At 41.0% G+C, this 24,049-nt stretch overlaps 1 protein-coding gene across 4 annotated transcripts in view; it reads right to left on the bottom strand.

Moving 5' to 3' along the window:
* Positions 1-24,049, bottom strand: part of HMGCLL1 (3-hydroxymethyl-3-methylglutaryl-CoA lyase like 1) — a 109,590-nt gene that overhangs the window by 34,391 nt on the left and 51,150 nt on the right. For all 4 annotated transcript variants that reach the window (XM_050950944.1, XM_050950945.1, XM_050950942.1 and 1 more), the window contains 2 exons: positions 9,848-9,911; positions 4,342-4,530 (listed from right to left, as the gene is read on the bottom strand). In XM_050950944.1, the coding sequence (XP_050806901.1) occupies positions 4,342-4,530; positions 9,848-9,911 (253 nt within the window). The remainder of the gene's footprint in view (positions 1-4,341; positions 4,531-9,847; positions 9,912-24,049) is intronic.

Here is a 24,049-nt window from a genome sequence, read left to right as displayed (position 1 = left end):
GCCCCCCACTATTTAGCCTCCCCAAATTTCCCACAAGTGCAAAAATTTAAATAGATAAAAATAATGCTTAAATGCTTAAAACCCATGATTTTGCACAATTGTGAATATTTTTTAAAAAATCAATAGATAATAAATGCTTAAAATAGACATTGAAATTGTCCATCAATTATAAAAAAGTAACAATTGAATTTGGCCAATCCTACATATTACTGTTAGTGGGGAGGAGTAGAGGTGGATGGGCTAAAGCCCCACTAACTGTAATCATGCATTCAGATCTACTAGCATGGCTCATGCAGCTTTGTACACAACCACGTGCAGGGATACAAGTCTGCAGCTTACAGTGCAGAATACCAGCCTTGCACAAATGGGTTTTCTGTTCTATATTTCCTTGCAAAAAAATTATCTTCCCTTTGTTCCACATTCCATCAAAATTCAACGGTTTTAGGTCTACCTCTTTTTTGTTGTTTTGGCTGCTTCTTTCACTCATCTTCAGCAGAGGCACACATTTATCAATATTAGTTATTTGAAAATGAGTAACTACAGTTTTATTTTTAAACATACTCAAACTGGTGTTAACAAGATTAACTCATGCAGCCATTCATTATTGACCCAAGTGTGAATTTACAGGACCAAATGCCTATTTAGTTCACATTATTAATGCGTAAATCACGCATTTAGTATTTCCCCACACTCAACATATTCATTTCCAATACGCTGAAAAGTGTTTACTTATTTACCCTTAAGTTTATTTAAGAGTTTACAGTACTATGCTATGTGTATAAAAACCACACTCCCTGTCTTAGTGTTCTCCAAATCCTATGCAAGTCAATTTCAAGGTAACTAAAATCATCAGCAATCAGTGTTCTAACATTACTGGACCTCTCCTACACGGAAGTTTCCTGATCTTTTTATTCTCCCTTAGAGGTTGATAGTTTCCTATAAATATGTTTCACTGTTTCTTTCAGCTAAATTTTCTCTTTGTCACATTATCCAGCCTACATACACAATTTTACTCAAAAATATTGTATTTGCCTAACCAAGTAGCCATACCCCATATAGTCTTGCTGAGTTTGTCACTTCTATACATTCTATATTCTGATATTTTAGTTTGCTCCTTCAGCCAAGTTTCAGCTGGTCAGTCAACAGTCTATTTAAAATTTTTTATTTATTCTTTTGAAATATGAAGCAATATGTCCTTTACATTTATACAGAAAAATCTCCTAAAAAAAGAAAAATCATCTTTCTAGTCAATGCTTTTCATTTTTATTATTCCCCTCAACAACTTAAAAAAATACTTACCATTTAAAGGTTGGCTAATTTCTGTTATGTATCACTACCTACCCTTTTGTTAAATTAACACACATAAAACCCACTACTTAAATAGCAAAGCTACTTCCCCACTAAATTCTTATGCACAGTCATTCTGTTAGTCCTATAGTATTTTGGATCAGCCCCAACCAAATGAAAATGTCCTGGAATTGTATAAACTTGCATGACACAATGCCATCAGTACAAAAAATTACTTCTGAAATCACCAACACCTCTTCCTGCCCCACGTATGAGGTACCCCAAGAGATATCACATCCAAGCACTGACTAAATTAGTGTAGAGTGATCTGTGGCTTTCCTGCCGTCATTTATTGGTTTTTAGGAAATACAATAGCTCTTAGTCTGGGGTTTTAGTTTGCAGTAGCTCAGGAGGAGTGGAATTTGCTGCTCAACAGTTTTTTTTTCTAATTAATTTCATTACATAATACTACACCCACACTGTACTTCACAGAGAGGCCAATATGTCACACAGGCCCAGATCTAGGTCTCCACTCCCCTGTGGGCACATCTGGTCTGAAAGGCAGCAGAACAGATTCAAGTGAAGAGAAAAGGCACAGGGAATCACAACCCATGGAGAACCTAGACAGTGGGCCACACCACAGAACTGAGCTACCATGGCGTATATGCAAATTAGCATGGAAGAAGCATTTGTGGTGGCGGATTTATGGGATGGTGGGGATGAAGGAGCCACTAGCCAATGCAACCATTCTTCCATGTAAGTAGTGCTACAGCAGAAGCCACACACCTTATCTCCTAGCACTATAAGACCTGCCTCTTACGTTGGCATCTGCAGTGAACTTCTGCAGAAGGGATGAGTGTACAAAATTTGGTCTTTAACACTGCCTTTCCAAACTAGAACTCACCTAAAAAATGCCTTGACCACTCACTTGTCTGAAAGACAAATGTTTGATCTGAGCTGCTTCCCACAAGCAAAAACTCTTCCAGATAAGTATATGAAAAATAAATAAATAAATTTGGAAGAAAACTGTACCCAGAACTGCAGAATTAGGTTCTATTACAAACAGGAACTGCAATCTGGTGTATACAAAATAATGTGTCAATATCTGTACAGCTGCAAGGTGGTGACTGCATTTATTTTATCCAGTGACAAGATCAGGAATTAAACAGCAGCCACCCACATAATATCCCAAAGCACTATCTTTTGTACACCAGGAAAAATATGTACTATATAGTGTCTTTCAAAATGAAATTATATGTGTTTTTAATCACTAAAGTTATCCAACTACTAATTAGGTACAAATATATTTAGTACCAAAGATCAGGGAGACAATCTGTTTTCACTTCTTTTTTTTTTTTTTTTTTTTTTTTTTTTTTACTATTTGTATCATGGTAGAACCAAGAAACCCCAATCAGAGATCAGGATCTGTGATGCTGGGCACACTACACACATCAAAAAAAGACAATCCCTACTGCAAAGAAATTATTATTTTAGCATATGACAAAAGACAACCAAAAGAGAAAACAAACAAAGGTGGGTATGGAGGACCAGGTAACAGTGAAACAAATTTGGTCATTAAGTAGCAGTTTTAATACATCAGCTGCCTAGTCACTTTGAGTGTTTTGTAGCATCATAAAAGCAGTGAATTTTAAGAAGAGATTTGAAAGACGACGAAGGTTTTTGAAGTCTTAACTATAAAGTCAATATATATATTATCCAAAATTATTAGTATAGAAAGGGAACAATTCTTTAAAAAACAAGTCTTTTTGCCAACTAAAATCACATTTGAAAGGGAACTAAACATGTTAGAAAGGTGTTTGATTTAATTTGTTTTACCATCTCCATGTACATAAATAGGTAAAAGAAAGAGAACACCAAAGCCATGTTAACAGTGGAAGAATAATCCAAAATATTTACTACGTGTGTGGAACAGATAACCAATAAGCCTTAGGTTAATGCCATCTGAGCAGTTCAAAATATGTTGTTATGGCTGGTGTGAAAACTCAAAATCCACTAACCTAAGGAGTAATTGTGCATCATTTTATTTGATATTTAGGCACTTTCTAAATTAGATGGTGCTAGACAGTCAGTCACTTTGGTAACCTATGGACATACAGCATGCTTCCAACAAAGTGGTACCTGAGGGCTCACTAATATTTAATTTATATTCTTGTTTTCCACTAAAACCAAAGCCACACAGTATCACCATGACTGTGTCTTGGTGTGTTTATTGTGTAGCATTGAAGACATTAAGTGAATATGGATATATAACTGATAATGGCTTATGAAATATGCAGTGTAGTTGTAGCCATGTCAGTCCCAGGATATTAAAGAGACAAGGTGGGTGAGGTGATATCTTTGACTGGACCAACTTCTGTTGGTGAGAGAGAAACTTCTGACGCACACTGAACTCTTCTTCAGGCCTGGGAAAGGTCCTTCAAGCATCACAGCTAAGTGCAAGGTGGAACAGGTTGTTTAACATTAGTAGTTAGCACATATTCTAAGGGATAATTGTTGTAATAAACTATAAATCCAGGTCTGGAACAGCCTCCCAGTAGGAATTATGCTAGACACTAAAAAATTATAGACAAAACAGAAACACTGGATTTAATTTATTACAACAATCTGTAACCCACTAACCTCCCTACTTTTTGTCCTATGACTGCACAGGTGCTAAAAGGCCACTCTACCTTGAATGGTCATTCAGGTTTTAATATGTGCTAACAACTTATGCTAAACAATCTGTTCCACCTTGCATTTAGCTGTGATGCTCAGAGGACCTTTCCCAGACCTGAAGAAGAGCTCTCTGTGGCTCAAAAGCTTGTCTCTTTCACCAACAGAAGTTGATCCAATAAAAGATATCACCTCACCCACCTTGTGTCTCTACTGGTTTATGAAATGACACAATCAGGATTATAAGGTACCCTTAGCATGTGCAAAAATAGTAATTACTATAGAAAATGCAGAAAGTAACTGGCACTTCGTAGACATTTAGCAAATGAATTAAAGTGCAATCATTACTGAAAATATCTGTAAAGAGAGAATCTGAATTACCTGCATGGCTGTGAGGATATTGGCTAAAGCCTGGCCATACGTGTCATGGCAGTGAACAGCAAGAGCACTCACTGGGATTTCCTTCATAACAGCTTCCAACATTCTCTTCATGCTACCGGGGGTCCCCACACCAATTGTGTCCCCCAGAGAGATCTCATAGCAGCCCATGCTATACAGCTGTTTAGACACCTGATTAGAAAACAGAAAAGCATTCTAAAATAATGAGATGTAACCAGAGCAAAAAATAATACTTAGAATATACAGTAAAAAATGATTGCCATCTAAGTAAAACACACTGTTCCTCTCCTCTTCATATCCTGCCCCCATGCATGGAATAATCTCCCAAGCAAAATTCATCAAGTCACAACACTCTCCATCATTCTCCCATTACACCCAAAAGAATCAAGATTTTTTTATGTTTATGGATTAACCTCCCTCAACCCTTCCCCAAAGTTACCCACTTCCTTGGGGACAGAGCTGCCCCTAAGGTACAGCAAATCAGGACGACCGCCCCGGGCCCTGTGCTTTGGGGCCCCCCGTACTTCATGAGGAGGTGAGTGGGGAGCTGAGGCGAGGGGGCAGGTGGGGAGGATGAGGAGGAGGAGAAGCCCCCCGCACCAACCTCCTCCTCCCCCTGTGTGTCCTGCCCGTCGGCAGGCCCTGCCGATCAGCACTTCCCCCTCCCTCCCACCTCCTACCACTGATCAGCTGTTTTGCTGAGCCTGGAGGCGCTGAGGGGGAGGGAAGAGGAGCAAAAGCACAGTGCACTCAGGGGAGGGGGTGGAATTGGGCCAAGAAGGGGCAGTGGCAGGGGCAGGGCGGGAGTGGGAAGAGGCAGGATGGGGGGTGGCACCTTGGGAGAAGGGGTGGAGTGGGGGCAGGGTTTGGGAGGAGCCAGGGGGAGCATCCCCCCCCCACACACAGGTAGAAACTTGATGCCTATGTCCTGGGCCCCACACCCCCTTAGGGACAGCCACACCTGGGGATTCTCCAGCTGGTCTGTCTTCCCTGTGTATATTTTCAGTAAAGACTTGTCTTTAGGTTTTGGTAAACAGGAGGCCTGATTCTTCTTTCCTTGAAAATCAAAGGTCTAATGAAAACCAAAGGAACTTTAGTCCCTAGATTGGTTGATTTTTAGGAAACTGGACACTAATAAAAAAATTGTAGTGTCAAAAGTTCAAAACTGTAACACAATTAAAAGTCTACAAGGTTCTTTTATGCCTAATGCTGAACAAGTTTATTCCTTACAGCATTCCCACCTGTGCATCAAACATACTGAAAAGGACACCCTGCAGAGACAGAATCCCAGTCCGCAAATCTACTATTACAGAACTAAAAATACACTGCTTTGCAAGGTAGTTTCATTTGTACTGCACCGTGTACTGTTAAAGCAATTCCAGGACATCATCAGCGGGATTGCTATATATATGTTGGAGGAGGTTGACAAAGTGCTTTGCCACCAGTCCCGGAAGTACTGGAGCAATGCTGTTATTTGCTTAATTCAAAGAACAGATGAAAAAGGACTCAAGTGGATTGAATTGTTCTGTTCAAAGCTTGTAAGGCGGATATGAGCACTATGACTATGGCAAATGTAGTAAAACCATTCTTGCTTTCAGATCCAAGATCCACGTTCAAATCAAAATACATTTCTCACACACTTATATAAAATAAAATAAAATAAAATAGGACATTCATTAGATTGTAAGCACCTGGGTGTAAGGAAGGCCCATGTCTTGCTGCACATCTATACATCAAACACACTGCAGGTGCCTGAATAGACCATAGCTGCAAGAAAGGTACTGTTACTCTGTGAGGATTTCTGCCCATAAACCTCAGGTTTTTTTTTTCAACATGAGTTTATAATATTAGATTGCATCTTTTTTTCTAGACCCCCCTTTTCATTATCTGCTGAAGATATTGTCTGGAGGTGCAGTTTCAGGATGACAAAAAGAGCAGAGGCATCTCTATCCCTCGCTTCCCCTACAAGCTGCTGGAAATCACCTCCCGTCCATCAACTGCTGGTTCTTTGGGTCCCCCTTCCTCCTAAAGAGAGAGCTCTAAAGGGTCAGGTAGAAGGAGGAAAAATTCTGCTCTGCTCTGCTCCTGCTCCTTTCCCCATCAACTGAGTGCCCTCACACACCTTTCTAACTATCGAGGTGAGGTTCTGGAAGAGCCTCCCAATAGGAGTTGTGGGGGCAAAAAACAATTTGTTTTAAGAGAGCTGGGCAAATTTAGGAGTGGGATAATATGAGGAGGTTTCTTGTGATGATGGGGGCAGGACACGGGTCGGCAGCCCTGGCAGTCCCTTCTGGTTTATGTCTGATATTCCCAAAGCTCATGCTTCAAGGCTTCAGCAGGCCACCTGGAGGAATCAGGAAGGGATTTTTCCCCGAACTGTATTCTAGTTTTTATTTATATATTTGGGTCTCCTTTCTCTGAAGCATCAAAGATGGAAACAGGTGGAGATGCGACACTGGACGGGGCTGGCCAATGCTCTGAGGTGGCACGCAGCATTCTCTCTCCCTCACATGCTCAGCTGTTTGATTCTTCCTCACAGGCTCAAGGTCTAACTGTATGTGTGGCTGGGAAGGAATTTTCCCCTATGTCAGATTGGCAGTGACTGGGTGTTTTTCACCTTCCTCTGCAGTGTCGGGTGCAGGTCACTTGCTGGGTTAATCAGGTAATCTCACTTAATTCTCTGCCATGCAGGATCTCAGGCACTGGTGCATCTCAGTCCCTCCTATTTTCTGCCTTTGGCACATGATAGGTTAGGCTCCTTTGGCCTGTAATATTTTGGTCTAATTTTGGTTGCTGAATGGTGTGTGTGGATGCTAGATGGTGTTCGTGGTCTGGGATATACAGGAGGTCAGACTAGTTGATATGATGGTCCCTTCTGGACTTTAACGCTATTACCTTGCTATGATCAAAAGTTAAATTCTTAAATTAAGTTTTGAAAAAAAAACACAATTTTTTTCTTATAACTACAAGGAAACCTCATGGATTGGAAAGATGAGTAGGCAAGTACTCTCACACTGTCATACAACTATTGCATCCTAATATTCTAGGACAAGGCTGAAGAATTACGTTCTCCAAAATTCCAGGAGTTCAGGAATTACCAAGTCAGTATGTTAGCAGTGTGGGGCGTTTTAACTTCAAGAGGAGCAACTTCATTAACATTATCAAAGTAAAACCTTTTTCTATGCTACTCATACTATTTTACGAGGCTATCCCACTCCAAATAGTGACTTGGTGCTAAAGGTGGACTGAAACATGAATTGATGGCCCAATCCTGTAAACACTTACTCACGTAAGTAGCCCTTACCCAGAAGGAGAGAGAAATCTCTTGTGAATTAAGGAAACAGACTATGACTAGGAGATGGTTAGAAATCTGGTAAGCTAGACATGCGTTTTGTCTATTTTACTATTTTAAAATCTGAAATGCTTTTATTCTGATGAATAATATTTTGCTGTTATTGCTCCTCTAGGGAACAGAATTGCAGGGTAAGGACATAAAGTCATATCTCCTGAGATAAATCATGTTGAAACACAAAAGATTAATCCATGGCCCATTCTGAAAATGGGAGAATAGTGACACTCCATCCTGAGAAAAGTGATGTCCTGAGGGCTGAGGCCTGAGAGGGGGTGTGCTCAAAGAGATCAGGAAGTATGAGATGAGCATTTAGCCCTGTAACTGTGACAGCTCTGACCCAGCAAATTACATAAGCAGATGTGCCTGTGTGCCACCCACCCAGGTTACTCACATGCTTCTATTGACATATGTGCTGAATCAGAGCCTAAATTAGTTACTTTAAGATGCTCCTTTATTTTGATCACTCACAATGTGCTCATTGGTGAATGGCTGTTGAAGAAGACATTGAATGAGATTAAGGTACAGTATCCAATACTTATACAATTAAAGGTTTACGGGATTGGGCCATTAAAGAGCACTCCTACTGTAACACTGTAAGGGACTAGTTTTGTGCAAGTAAGGTAAGTAGTCCTTAAAATAAGCAACACGCTGAAAGAAGCCTGTTGGGGAAATGTCTGCAACAAGCAATTCATTACAGCACAGCTGAATCTGTCATCATCACTATATCTAAAGCTGTGCCACTTAACTTTCACTTCATATTAAAACCAGTTAATTCAGAAATACTGAATACCTTCCAATCTAGCAAATTTTCCAGAGAGCATAAGTGTGTGGCTGCTGTGGGAGCATTATCACAAGCACCAGCTGACTCAGAGAAGATGTGGAGCAAGCTTGCAAGCTCCCCACACTGAATACAAATGTTGACTGGCTGCAGAAGCAATTGGGCAAAAAACGGGAGAATTGCCAAAAGCCAAGAGTGTGATGTGTCTTTCCCCACAATGATAATCTTTACAGCTGTTACCCCTGTTTTATTGTGCCTCTTGATTTCTCTTTCCCCTCTCATCTCCACAGTTCTCTCTCTCTCTGCCTCACAGGAGGTCTATCCAGCTGTTTCTTAGGCCATGTCTACACTACAAAATTATGCCAACCTAACTTATGTCAGGATACAGCCACCACAATTATTAAATTGCTTGTGTGTGTGTGTGCGCCTGCTTTGCTCCTGTCAGCAGTGCATGTCCTCACCAGGAGCATCTTTATCAATTGTATTATCAGTGTGGAGCAAGAGATGGCTCCAGGGGCCAGCAAGTCAACGGTAAGCAACGCAGTGTCTACACTGACACTGTGTTGATCTAATTACTTCGACCGTGACTCTACACGGTCTACTCGGGAAGGTGGTGCTACTACATCAGCATAGAGAGGTACTTAGCCAGCGGGAGTCAAATTTCAGTGAAGACACTTCCACAGCTAAGTCAAGGCAAGGCAGCTTATGTCGACCTAACCGTGTAGTGCAGACCAGGCCTTATTTTCCTGTCGGCTTTGCCCCTTGTCTCTTTATCTACTTGGGAAGGCAGCCTCTTTTAACCATGTTCATCTGTCTCCCCTTCCTTATGCACTTATGCCCCCCAATAGCTTTGTAGTAGGAAATATTTTGTGAGTGTGTCCCTGGTCTATTCTCTCAACTAGTGCAGTTACTGCTGATGCCAGCACTTGGGTGCTGTATGCCCAGAGGACCACGATTCAATGGCAAGTTTGACTGTAGGGGAGCAGCAAACTAGTGTCGGCACAGAGTGAATTTAACAGCAGCTGCTGCTTACAGGGGATCATGCTGGAAATAATCTCATGCAACACGGTCTATTCTCACATGCGTTTGAGTCTATTTTCCAACGTATTTCCTTGCCTTTCTGTTTGAAGGAAATAACTCCTCATTTTTTGCTTTGTGATGGATTACCACCAAAGCACATTATTTTCTTTACATCTAAGTGGATAGTGCTCAGCAAAATTATTCACTCAAGTCTAGAGTTTGTTTGGTTTTTGTGTTCCTTTTACATTGACTTTGATTCATTATTGACTCTTCAAGGATTAAACAGAGAAAATAATTTGACCGTGTTTAAAACATATGAAAGACAGATGCATTCTTACTTCTACCACTTTAGCTGGTATGATGTTTCCTTCATACGGGCATCCCAATGCACAAGATACATACCTATATTCAAAAGGACAGACATAGATAAGTGTATACTATGTATGCATATATATTATACACATCTACTTATTAAATGCAACAAAATATTAATGCAAGCATAAGGTTGCACAATTAGGCCAGGATATGCAAAATAAAGGTTGCAAATAGAGAACTACTATTTTTCTTTTAACTCTAAACATGCAGTTTGATATACTTCTCTTCATGCTCAATGCATATGATCAAATATAAAGGACAAGGAACATGGCCAAGATAATGCTGTTGCTGGAAACTTAATGTTTCCAAAGTCAGACCTTTTTGTTTTATACTTACCTATATGAAAAAAGTAGCTATTTTTTTTAACAGTGAGAATTTTGTTTTGCAGACACAAAATTCAAAAACAGCTGAACAGAACTTTCTTAAAGTTTATTCACCCACCCACCCACCCCCAGAATCTTTCAGCTGCACCAAGCATGAAAAATTTCAAATCCAAAGGATTTTTCTCCATAAGATTAGGAAGTTGTAAATTAGTGAAAATGGGTTTAAAACAAACTGTTTTCTGAACTCTAATATAGAATTTATTATCCAGTGAACAGAACATCAGTAGGCATGCAATATAATCTAATGGGATTATAATCTATAAACAGTATAAGAGTGTAATATTATATAATATACAGGATATATTTAAACATATAATGAAACATATTTTGCAGACGCATGTACATAACAGTACATCAGAGCAAGAAGAATTGCATCTGATTGGGATGTGATATGAATGACCCCTGAAGCAGAATGGGGAAAACAAAAGTAAAAGTGGGCAAAAATGTGCTTAAAGGGCAATGATGTACTCCTCCCCCTTCACAGAAGCTAGCAGACGCGCTGCCCTGCTAGGCTTACATAACGCAGATGGGCATGGAGCTATGAGAGGGCATGGCAAGGTAGAAGGTGGAAAGTAAATCTAGGCAGCACTTACTCTACTCATACATTCTCCTCAAATGCCAATGGACTTCCAAGCAGAAATCCACCCGGTGAGTGGTGTAATAAAAGTGTGATTTTTGTAAGTTCAACAGAGTCTGTTCCATATAAATGATGTTGTTAAAGGAGTCTCTACAGTTGCGGTTCCCAAACTGGGGTTCGTGAACCCCTGGGGATTTGCAAAATGTTACAGGGGGTGCTCGGGAAAAAACTCCTTAATGGCAGCCAGAGCTGTCCCTAAGGACCCTGGGAAGCATGGGGCCAGTAGCCTGGAGCCCCTGGACTTCCAAGAGCTAAGCAGATCAAAGCAAGCATAGCTATCACACTGAGGAGACTGAAACTTCAAGACTCCTTATAAGAAATGGAAAGGGAGGTGGGTATTTTTGGCTGTTTTTAAAATGAAATAGGCAGCTAATATTGTTTTTAAAATTCTCATGAAGAACAAGTTTAAGCTTTGTTTAACGTGCAATGTTTGCCTGGACTGCTCAAGACCCGAATGCTTGTGTAGGAGGAACTCTTTCAGTTGGCTTCTTAAATCCCTTCATGCTGTTTCACATCTGATATTCCTTGATGAAACATAGGAGCCTTGTCTTATAACAGCCTTATTCAAAGTGATACAAGCTACAAAAGTGAGATTTTGGACAACTGTTGCTGTTTTCATAAACAGAATCCTCGGTATACAATCAAGGAAACAGCAGAATGTATCCAAAACCATGCACCCAGAGGTGAGGAGAAGGCAAGCCAGAAATGTGAGGGGATCAATATGCTTCAGGAATCATGAAGTTATAACTTTATTTTCCCACAAAATCCCAGGTTCTGCAAGATTAGGGGAACTCCCATGAGATTAGAATCCCTCTCAGTCTTCAGTACAAGAACAAAAAAGAGAAACTCTGCAAGGTTCACCTAGCTGAATTTCCCAAAGCCCTTTTCCCCTGCTCAGATTTTCACTGCAGGTGGGTATCATTTGGCCCTATCATAGTTATATCCAACTCCCACCCCCCTCCAAATTTCTTGTATAATATTTTGAAGGGAATTGTTGAATGGTCACAACGGGTCAGCAGAGGGAAAGAAGATCATTCAACTTTCCCCAACAACCAAAACCAAATGGCAAATGATCCACAAATGGCGTGCACACTATGTGGTCCCTGCAACCGAAGAACATTGGGAACAGGAGCCAAGTTCTATCACTACACAGGCCTTGCAAAAGACTCTCACGTGCCGGACATTAGCTACACACAGAATAACTGAGCAAACTTATCACAACCAAAGTGCATTAAAAGCAAAATAAATCCAAGAAGAAACTAAATTCTACAATGCTATCAGCTCTTTGTCAGCTTGTTTCAGAGATAGCTCCAGAGCCAGATCCACCCCTGCTATCACTTGTGGAAGTGTGCAGCCTCTAGAAAAGCCAGTTGCAGATTCATATGCTGCTGTTTCCTGTTTAGTATTATAGTACAAGGCTGCATATAGTATACTATATTCATTGGTATTTATTTTTATTGGCTAATCGTGCTAAAATGTATATGCCCATCAGTAGGTGAATTCATAATAAGTTGATATATTAGGTCCTCTTGCAGGAAGCCATTTGTCAAAAACAACCAGCCTTTACTACAAGAAGGGATGTGTGGGAGGGTGGGACAGTAGATTCCCCCAGAAAGAGATTCTCCAAGCCAAGACCAAAATGTATCAATCAGAACAGGATTGTTATATTCACATTATTTTTCCTTATTAAAACAATAACAAAATTACATTAATATAGTGCTCATTTGCAAATGGCATTAAACAGACTATTCAAAACTAGTATTATTATATTGCAGTAGCACTTTAGAGCCACTGTCATGCAACAGGATCCCATTGTACTAGTTGCTGTACAAGACAGAATAAATATATCCTTTAAAAAACAACTCTTTTAAAAGATATGAACAAAAAAAATATAAAGCACATAATACTGAAACATAGGTTGGTTAGTTTAGGCTCAATCTCTGTATCTGGTTATCATAAAGGCACAACATATTAGTAAACACGTGCTATGAAAAGTGTAATTTGGTACTAACACATAGTCATCATGAAAGGAACAGGAATAACTTTAACCTGCAGCAGGGATACCCTCTTATTCAAAAGATGGGCTAGATCCTCTCTCCCATTAAGGCTATTTTTTACCTTTCTGGTGGTATAAAGCATCCTGCATTTCACAGAGTTTAAAGGGCTCCATGTGGATTTCCCCTGCACGGCAGGTTTGGTATAGGGCCACCATCATGGCTGAACCTTCTTCTTAACCCTCCCCAGTGCTGGGTGTTTGGTCATGGCAAAGGGGACAGGCTTGGGGTACCCCATTTCCCACTGATCCATAGCTGCCAGAATTTCTCCTTGGGACTGTGGGTGGCTGACCTAATATAGAGCAAGTATATAGATCAATTTACCACTCAAGTGCTAATATGTGTTCTTCCAATTACTAGTAAGGGCTTGTCTATACTGTTTTGGTGTAATTTCAAGTGTGGATGCAGTCATATCCATATAGAGTATTTATATCAAAATTGACTAAATATAAATATGCTAGAGTAAATATATAACTGCAACCACAGTAAGGAATTACAAAATGCATTACAAAATTTTGTGTAGACCAGCCCTCAAGGATCCTAGCATGCATGAAAAATAATCATGAGACCAACATTTCTATTTGTATTAATAAAAAAAATACACTGCTTTGCAAAGTATTGATTTGCACCAGGTTAGGTTGTTGGTGTTTAGCTCATAGCATAATAAACAGTTTCATATGTGAAGAAAATGCAGCACATTAAAGCCAGAATTGGCTTAAACAAAATTGTTGAAATCAGAAAAGCTGAGCTGAACCATAATAGAAGGGAAAGAGACATTACTGAGCTGGATTAACAAGAAAAGTGTGCTTGAAACAGAGAAAGGTTTAGTGTGATGTTGTATCAATACAGATTAGATTATTTTGGTAATTGCAACTTTTTAATTATTTTTTAAATGAAGACCTGTCCATTAATTTCTAACATTCCTTATTGTGAAAATATTTACCGAAGTAAAAAAAAAAAAAAACCCTCCTGCTATGAATAATTAAATATTGTGGAGATAACAAGCAAGTTTTCCAAATATTTTATTTCAAATAAGTTCAAACATGACCACAACCAATAACAGGATAGAACACCTAAAATAAATAGTGATTCTGCAATCCCCCCTCCATCCCCATTATTTTGCATCCTATTGTGTGTGTTATCATGGAAGGAAAAACAATACCTTTCCCCCCATATATTTAACAGTGGAAGATTCTTTTTAGTACACTGGAGCTTTTTCTTTAACATAAATGAGAAAATAGTCTTACTTGGAATCTTACATATACTAAACAATGATTGACAAAAGGCTTATTGTTATAACACACATTTACCACGGCATAAAATAAGCAACAAAATAAACAAATTGTATGCTGTATTTATATATCTCAAGCTTTGAATAAGTCAATTGGTGGTCAAATGATGCTCAAACCTAGAGATAAACTAAATCATGTCAGACATTCCAATGTTCTTTTGCCGTACTGAGAAATCCATAATACTGGCCATTTTTTAAATCTAAGGATTCAAAAAGAACACATATTTGAAGGTATAATATATAAAATTTTTGAATTGCATGCTTTAATGTAAAGAGTGCAAGCTTTTACAAGGATATATTTTAGAATTAGAACAGTTTTTTATTATGGTGAGTATTTCTTTGTATTTTCCAGTTCTATGGCCCTGATCCTGAAGACACTTGCACAAAAGAGTAACTTTATACATGTGGGTCTCCCCAATGCTCTCAGAGACTACTCACATGCAGAAGCATTTTCAGGATGGGGACATACATTTATAATACAGCTGTCCAATGGTGCTGGGTTTTTTGTTTTGTTTTGTTTTTAAGTTAGAGTAGAAACACATACTTCTGTCATTTTTACTGTTATATTTGCATATCAATCTCTGACCCAGAAAGACAGTCCTAAAGAACTTACACATGCATTGGAGCACTTACAATTTATGTGTGTCTTTTGAGTTTTTGAATATATTAACGTGAAAGGAATCTAGCCTAACCAGAATTTACTTAACATTTTCTTCTTATACTACATTTAGATTTACTAATAAAACTGTTGCAATTATTATGTGCCATGGTTTTCCATTAACCCCATCTGTTTTGCTTCATTTTAATCACTGGTAAAATATAGTGATATTTTCAATGTTACCTGAATTACACATTAAAGAGTGAAATTGTAAAGGGAGAAGTTTTAATGCCATTTCACATGCAAAATATGCACAGGAGTCATTAGCTGACCACAGATTTGGCATAGCGTTCTCACAGAATGTGTCCCAGATGTTATTGTAAAGTTTTGTGCACATACAAAAAAAAAGAATCTTTATGACACCAATAAATGGCACAACTTTTTAGACCATATGCAAGTTTTCTATTTTTCATAAACATTTGAACTATTGCAGTAAACATTTAGAAGACTGTATACTGCATTATCAACTTTCAGTGTGACAACTGACAGCATAAATTTTCTGGATGATGATCGAGTAAATGTTGGTGCAGCTGCAGTAACAGTAAGACATGCTGAAGCTTAAACTGGTTGAATACATTTTTCATCAGATTCATGAATTGCCAATGATTTACACTCACTACGTAAATTCTAGATGGCCAGTAAAAATAGAAAATAAAATTTGAACCCTTTAAAATTATTTTTGGAAGTATTTTTCAACTGCACAAATAAGAACTTAGGGCAAAGTATCAAATTATCCATTTCCTGCAAATAAATAACACATTAAACAACAATAGTGCTTTAGAAGAGGAAATCTCTGTGTTGAAAAAATATCTAAATACAATTTATTCACATTAATACACAAATCTGTTTTTACTACCTAGGTAATTCAAGTAAAATATTTAGTCTACAAAATTAGAGGCCAAATCCTGTGGACTTTTAGGAGTTTCTGAAGTAAAGGCTGCAAGGTTTGGCCTGAGTTCAGGATGTTGATTTTCACTGTACTGCGGTCACAAAAACAAAATCATTTCAGCATAATCTTAATTCTGATTTATCTGTATTAACAGGCCTATCAACAAAAGCTATTTCATTGCATTCTATTTATTGCAATATATAATAAATCACAAAGTACTTCTCCCAAACTCTATTCATTATTATATTAATCATTAAAATTGCAAGTCAGAACAGAACTGAACCAGTAGCACTGCTTGCCAGATAACAAAGATAAATCAGCCAAACAACAGGTACCAATTGAAAATACCTCAACTATTTGCTATTCTCTCAGATACAAACACTAAAATTTCCCTTCAGACTCATAATCCACAAAAAACTTGGGGGAAAGGATGGGCTTCGCAATGTGCCCAGAATGTCAATAGGTCTGTACTGTTTTGGACCAAAGGGGAAGTGTGCATTCAAACTGTAAATACCCCTCCTTCTGCCTATGAAATATTGAGTTCCAGGGATTTCTATGGGTTTCCAAATTGCCAGTTAACTGCTCCTACTTCTGTGGCTCCTTGACTTAACATGCAACTCCCACAGAAGGGCTCTGTGGAAGCAATGACATGAAGAAGAACAATTTGTCACCAGGTCCTATCCAAAGAGTATTGAATTTAGACTATAAACGATATCTGAATTTCTCAGCCTCTCTGTCATCAAAGTACCTATGTCTGCTCTCTCAGAACACCAAAGTCCAACTGAAAATTATAAAGTCTTCAGCCATGCCATCATCATGTAATTCCTTAATAAGTTTCCACAGGTCAGAGACTGTGTCTCTGTATGGGATCTTAGCTCAGTGCTGATAAAGTTAATGGATGCACACACTGACCTGCTGGGAGAGCGTGCTTTATTTCACCTGACACTAAAGAGAGCTTTTTTTTTAAAAAAAATCATCACAGTTACGTATGTTAACAGACTGAGTGAGCCTTTGATGACTGACCCTTCTTTCACTGTATTCCACGGGGACAGAGTTGTCTTTGTGTTTGCACAGAATTTTTTTGACAAAATAGTGCCCAAGTTTCACTTAAATCAGAGCATTCATCTCCTGGCTATCCTTCCAAAACCTCATTTCACCTGGGAAAAACTAGGCTTCATATACTTGATGTTAAGGGGACGTTACATTCTATTTTAATGGGATGACACCATTCAGGAAGCCTCCTAATATAAACTTTTTGTAACATTGGGAACCAGCATAAGGGAAATGCCATTTCCACTCTAAGCTTGTTAAAATGGATTAGATTAGGCATTGAGATGTGTCATGCTTCAGCTAGGGCACTAGTTCCCAAACTGGGGTTCATGAACCCCTGGGGGTTCACAAAATGTTACAGGGGGTTCTCAGGAAAAAAATCCCTAATGGCAGCCAGAGCTATCCCTAGGGACCCCAGGAAGCATGGGGACAGCAACACGGAGCCCCTGGACTTCCAAGAGCTAAGCAGATCAAAGCAAGCATCTCTATCACCCTGAGGAGACTGAAACTTCAAGACTCCTAATAAGAAATGGAAAAGGAGGTGGGTATTTTTGGCTGTTTTTAAAATAAAACAGGCAGCTAGTATTGTTTTTTAAAATTCTCATGAAGAACAAGTTTAAGCTTTGTTTGTAATGTGCGATGTTTGTCTGGACTGCTCAAGATCTGAATGCTTGTGTAGGAGGAAGTCTTTGAGTTGGCTTCTTAAATCCCTCCATGCTGTTTCACATCTGATACTCCTTGACAAAACATAGGAGCCTTGTCTTATAACAGACTTATTCAAAGTGATACAAACTACAAAAGGTAGATCTTGGACGAGTGTTGCTGTTTTCATAATGTAATAAAAATATCATGATAAATAATAATTAATAATAAATACTGTGTAATAAGCATGTCAAAAACAAATTTTATATTTCTGAGATCACTGCTTTTATAATTTATACTCAAGTAAAGGAGAAAATCCCTGGAAATATTCATTTTTAGGAGGGGGTTCATGATACTTGAAATTTTAGTGAAAGGGGTTCACAGGTTGCTAAAGTTTGGGAATCACTGAGGCCTGGTCTACACTACGCGTTTAAACCGAATTTAGCAGCGTTAAACTGATTTAACCCTGCACCTGTCCACACAACAAAGCCCTTTATATCGATATAAACGGCTCTTTAAACCGGTTTCTGTACTCCTCCCCGATGAGAGGAGTAGCGCTGAAATTGGTATTGCCATGTTGGATTAGGGTTAGTGTGGCCGCAAATCGACGGTATTGGCCTCTGGGCGGTATCCCACAGTGCACCATTGTGACCGCTCTGGAAAGCGATCTGAACTCGGATGCACTGGCCAGGTAGACAGGAAAAGCCCTGCAAACTTTAGAATTTCATTTCCTGTTTGCCCAGCGTGGAGCTCTGATCAGCACGGGTGGCGATGCAGTCCCAAATCCAAAACGAGCTCCAGCATGTACCATACGGGAGATACTGGATCTGATCGCTGTATGGGGAAACAAATCTGTTCTATCAGAGCTTCGTTAAAGATGACGAAATGACAAAGCATTTGAAAAAATCTCCAGGTTATGATAAAGAGTCCACAGCACAGTGCTGTGTGACAAGCGTAACGGAAAGCCAAAGAATCAAATGGACACTCATGGAGGGAGGGAGGGGGGACTGAGGGCTTGAGCTATCCCACAGATCCTGCAGTCTCCAAAAAGCATTTGCATTCTTGGCTGAGCTCCCAATGGCTGAAGGGTCAAAAGCCTTGTCACCAGTAGTTCAGGGAATATGTCGTCAATTTATCCCCCCTCTCTCCCTCAAAGAAAAGGGAAAAAATAGTTTCTCGCCACTTTTTAACGTCACCATATGTCTACTGGATGCTGCTGGTAGACGAGGTGCTGCAGCGCTAAACAGCAACATCCTCTCCCCTCCCCTCCCCGGTGGCAGACGTATAGTACAAAATGTCTTCATCATCATCCCGTGAGTACTCCTGGCTGGCCTCGATGAGGTTGGCCGGGGGCGCCTGGGTAAAAATGGGAATAACTCCCTGTCATTCCTGGCAGATGGTACAAAATGCTGGGTAACCATCCTCATCATAGCAGCTGGAGCCTGAGCTCCATCAGCCCCACCGCCCCCTTTCATGTCTAAAGAAAAGATTCTGTACTCCCTGGACTATCATAGCTGAGGGAGGCTGCATTCCTCTCCCCACCACTCTTTAATGTCCTGCCTGGACTATCATAGCAGCTAGAGGCTGCCTCCCCCTCACTTAATCTCGCTAAAAAGTCAATGTTTTTTATTCATGCATTCTTTATTACTTCATCACACAAATGGGGGGACATTGCCACGGTAGCCTAGGAGGGGTTTGAGAGGAGGGAAGCAACGGGTGGGGTTGTTGTAGGGACACCCCCTAGAATGGCATGCAGCTCATTATTTCTGCGGGATCTCTGGGGCTCTGACCCGGAGCGGCTGTGCTCTCTGGCTCTCTAGCAGACTTGCTCCATATTCTAGGCAGGGCTGACTTTATTTTTAGGCAAAATATAAAGAAGGGAATGACCCAGGGAGTCATTCCCATTTTTGTCCATGCGCCTCCGGCCAACCTCAGCGAGGCCAGCCAGGAGCACCCATGACGGTACAAAATGCTTGATAACCATCATCACCATTTCCCAACTGCAAACGGTACAAAATGGTTGAAAACAGTCATCTCATCGCCAATTTACAATGGCAGACAGTGCAATAGGGATGGTAACCATCTCTGCTACCTTGCAAAGGCAAATGAATGCTGCTGTGTAGCACTGCAGTACCGCCTCTGTCAGCCGCATCCAGTACACATACGGTGACAGTGACAAAAGGCAAAACAGGCCCCATGGTTGTTATGCTATGGCATCTGCCAGGGCAATCCAGGGAAAAAGGGAGCGAAATGATTGTCTGCCGTTCCTTTCACGGAGGAAGGATTGAGTGACGACATTTTCCCAGAATCACCTGCGACACTGTTTTTGCACCATCGTGCATTGGGATCTCAACCCAGAATTCCAATGGGCGGGGGAGACTGCGGGAACTATGGGATAGCTATGGGATAGCTACCCACAGTGCAACACTCCAGAAATCGACGCTAGCCTTGGTACATGGACGCACACCACCGAATTATTGTGCTTTGTGTGGCCGCGTGCACTCGACTTTATACAATCTGTTTTACAAAACAGGTTTATGTAAAATCGGAATAATCCTGTAGTGTAGACATACCCTGAGCTAGGGTGATATTATCAGAAGGCCTTGGATCTCACTCTGCTACAGATGGCCTGCTTCCACAGTGATTCCATTACAACTATATGCAGCAATTCTACTTGGAGTTTTGGACACACATTTACCAAGACTGTCTCCAGTCACCTGGCATCTAGATCTGATGGTCTACATTGGGAGGAAATTCTTTGATACTTGTTTAGTTACAAATTTTCATCCCACTTTCTTGAAGTTTGTACTGCTAGCTAGACTCCCATAATTAATAACCTGAAGAGGCTTCCAGTAATTGTGGTGGTTCTAGAGAGAGCTTTGCCTTTGTGTGCTGATAGTACTCACTCACACATTCTCGTATTCCTCAGAGCTCCACTCTCGCACAGGATTCTGGAATTTAGCAGAGGGAACTGAAGTGTGAGGCTAAAAAGCCCTTTCCACCTCATTTATAAATACTGAATACTAGGACTGAGCTCATACAGTCCCAATGGTCCCCAAAAGGTTCCCAAAATTGTGCAGCAAGCGGCAGCCCCAGGCACCAGCACTCCAAGCGCATGCCTGGGGCAGCAAGCCATGGGGGGCGCCCTGCCAGTCCCTGTGAGGGCAGCAGTGAGGAAGCCTTCGGCGGCTTGCCTGCAGGAGGTCCGCCGGTCCCGCAGATTCGGCAGCAATTCAGCGGTGGATACACCGAAGCCACGGGACCGGCAGATCTCCCACAGGCAAACCGCCGAAGGCTGCCTCACTGCCATGCTTGGGGTGGCAAAAAAGCTAGTGCCGCCCTGCCGCCCCTGTGTGCAGCAACAGGGAAATTGTGCAGCACGTGCTGCTTATAAACAGGGAAGGACTGGTAGGGGAAGTGGAAGCGGATGACAAACTAGGCAGCAGCAGGGCCAGCTCTAGCAATTTCGCAGCCCCAAGCACGGCGGCACGCCGCGGGGGACACTCTGCCACTCGCCAGTCCCACGGCTCCGGTGGACCTCCCGCAGGCTTCCCTGCAAGGGGGTCCGGTGGTCCCCCCGCAGGCGTGCCTGTGGATGCTCCACCGGAGCCGCGGGACCAGCAGACCCTCCGCAGGCACGCCTGCGGAAGCTCCACTGGAGCCGCCTGCCGCCTTTCTGGCAACCGGCAGAGCGCCCCCTGCGGCATGCCGCCCCAAGCACGCGTTTGGTGCGCTGTGGCCTGGACCCGGCCCTGGGTAGCAGTGACCATGAGATTGTTGAGTTCAGGATCTTCACAAAAGGAAGAAAGGAGAGTAGCAAAATACGGACCCTGGACTTCAGAAAAGCAGACTCTGACTCCCTTAGGGGACTAATGGGCAGGATCCCCTGGGAGGCTAATATGAAGGGGAAAGGAATCCAGGAAAGCTGGCTGTATTTTAAAGAAGCCTTACTGAGGGCGCAGGAACAAACCATCCTGATGTGCAGAAAGAATAGCAAATATGGCAGGCCACCAGCTTGGCTTAACAAAGAAACCTTCGGTGAGCTTAAACACAGAAAGGAAGTTTACAAGAAGTGGAAATTTGGTCAGATGACTAGGGAGGAGTATAAATATATTGCTCGAGCAGGCAAGGGTGTAATCAGGAAGGCCAAAACACAACTAGAGTTGCAGCTAGCAAGGGATGTGAGGGGTAACAAAAGGGTTCCTATAGGCATGTTAGCAATAAGAAAAAGGTCAGGGAAAGTCTGGGACCCTTACTGAATGGGAGAGGCAACCTAGTGACAGGTGTGTGAAAAAAGCTGAAGTACTCAATGCTTTTTTTGCCTAGGTCTTCACAGACAAAGTCAGCCCCCACACTGCTGTCCTGGGCAACACAGTATGGGGAGAAGATGAGCAGCCCTCAGTGGTGAAAGAACAGGTTAAGGACAAATTAGAAAAGCTGGACATGCACAAGTCCATTGGGCCAGATGCAATGCATCTGAGGGTGCTGAGGGAATTGGCTGATGTGATTGTGGAGCCATTTTCCCTGGCTGAGAAGATGTAGTTGGAGATTGGTCCTGCTTTGAGCAGGGGGTTGGCTGATGTGATTGTGGAGCCATTTTCCCTGGCTGGGAAGATTTAGTTGGTGTTGGTCCTGCTTTGAGCAGGGGGTTGGACTAGATGACATCCTGAGGTCTCTTCCAACCCTAATCTTCTATGACATACATCTCACAAGCATCAATATGCAGAAACACTTAAAAAATACAGTACCTCATAAATTACCTCTCTTTGATTCTACTCCTTCCTGTTTCTTTAGCCAATTTTTAATTCATGGCAATACTTTACTTCCCACTCCATAGCTACTTAGCTCCTGATGTTGTGGGGGGCTCCTGCAGGGAAGGCTCTGAGATCAGGTGAATTGCTTCCAGCTAGGAAGGACCCTGAGCAGACCTGGGGAGTCTGAGTTGTACCCAGCTGAACGGAAGACTTGCGTTTAGTTTTGAACTTGAAGTAAATAAATGAGACCCTAAGGTAGGCTGTTGTGATTCGACAGGAAAAACCCTGTGTGGAGCTTATTTGGGGAACCAAGAAGGGAAACAGAAGTGAGGGGCCCTGAGATCACTAGAGAAAGTCTTGTGGCAGCCACTCATGTAAGAGACTTATTCAAAAAAATTAGAATAATGCGTGTTAGCTGGTTCTCCATTATCCACTATTTTACTGACATGATAGAAGTGTTTTAGCAGATGAGAGGCCATGCTAGTTCGTTTCTGTCATACCATGTCCATCTTAATGTTTTATAATTCATTGAGTTGTTTCAACCAGCTTTCTTGATACTGAAGTAAGGATCAGTGCTCCTATCGCCTTCTTTAAATATAACATTTGCTATTCTCCAGTTATTTGGGGGTAATGCCTAATTTTAATCAGAAAATACATAAATTTTAGCAGCTCAGCCACTTTATTCTTAAATTACTATAAAACTCTTGGGTATATACCATTCAGTCCTGGTAACTGGTTGCTTTTTAATGCATCTTCTCTTTTGATACCTCAATCTCTGATTGTACCTCAATCTCTATTACCCAAAAGGAATGGGTCTGGAGTACACCTCTCCCAGAATGGGCACTTTGTGATGAAGACAGATGGGAAAAAAAAACAAACCAAAAAAACCTAAACCCCACACTATTTAGTTTCTCTGAACTATCCTTGTCCTTTTTAAGTGGGCCCTTTATTCCTTGATTTATTTATTCCCCTTTATTCCCTGATCCAGCAGATCCTCTAAACTCTCTTGCAGGTTTCCCCACATCTGAATTATTCACTTTTTGCAGAGAATTATACTAGACAGAGAAGGCATAAAAGGGAAGCAATAACTGGGGTTACAGTTAAGTCACGAGTTTCACTGTTGACTTTGAATGTCCTTGCTTTGTGCCATAACTGATATTAAACAATCCTCTCAAGTGTGGCATAACATTGCACATGGGACTACAGAGTCATTGAAAAGTGCTGCATGCACCAAGAGATTCCACCTAGGTTTGCAAACTTAATGAAACATCAGATCACTATTTTAGGTGCACAAAGCGAACACATTTTTAATTGAAGTTTGATTATGCTTTCCTATGGTTCTATTCTCTCCAATCTCTCCACCTCTTGTTCGTTGATTTAAACCTTTACTTCATTTTCTGTTTTGTTTCTTCTCCCCCACCACCCCAGCCTTAATTGCTTCAGTATTCCATCGGTTTCTACTCTACTCAGTTAGGTGTCTGCTTTTCGGTCTGATTTCTTTTTCTTTCTCTCTATTCTCCCACCTCCTTCTGTTCCTCACTTTTCCTGCTGGGTGGGTAAAAAAGTCAGTAGACAATAAATACACTGTGGGAACAGCTTAGTCCCATTATATTTCAGTGTAAATAGCACAAGCACAGTTGCTATTGGCACATCACAGAGGAGTCCAGACATACTATATACGGAAAAAGCAATAGGTTGTAACTTTATTAAACATGTGTAAACTAATGGGGAGCAGATAGGTAGCCACTACAAACTCTGACTTCACTCTGGACCCCACCATAGCGAAGATATCACCATTTGAGCCTCA

This window comes from Gopherus flavomarginatus, chromosome 4 (assembly GCF_025201925.1).
Source record: "Gopherus flavomarginatus isolate rGopFla2 chromosome 4, rGopFla2.mat.asm, whole genome shotgun sequence".
Classification (NCBI taxonomy): Eukaryota; Metazoa; Chordata; order Testudines; family Testudinidae; genus Gopherus; species Gopherus flavomarginatus.
The sequence above is the reverse complement of the archived record's forward strand: the minus strand, read 5'-3'. Positions and strand labels throughout refer to the sequence as shown.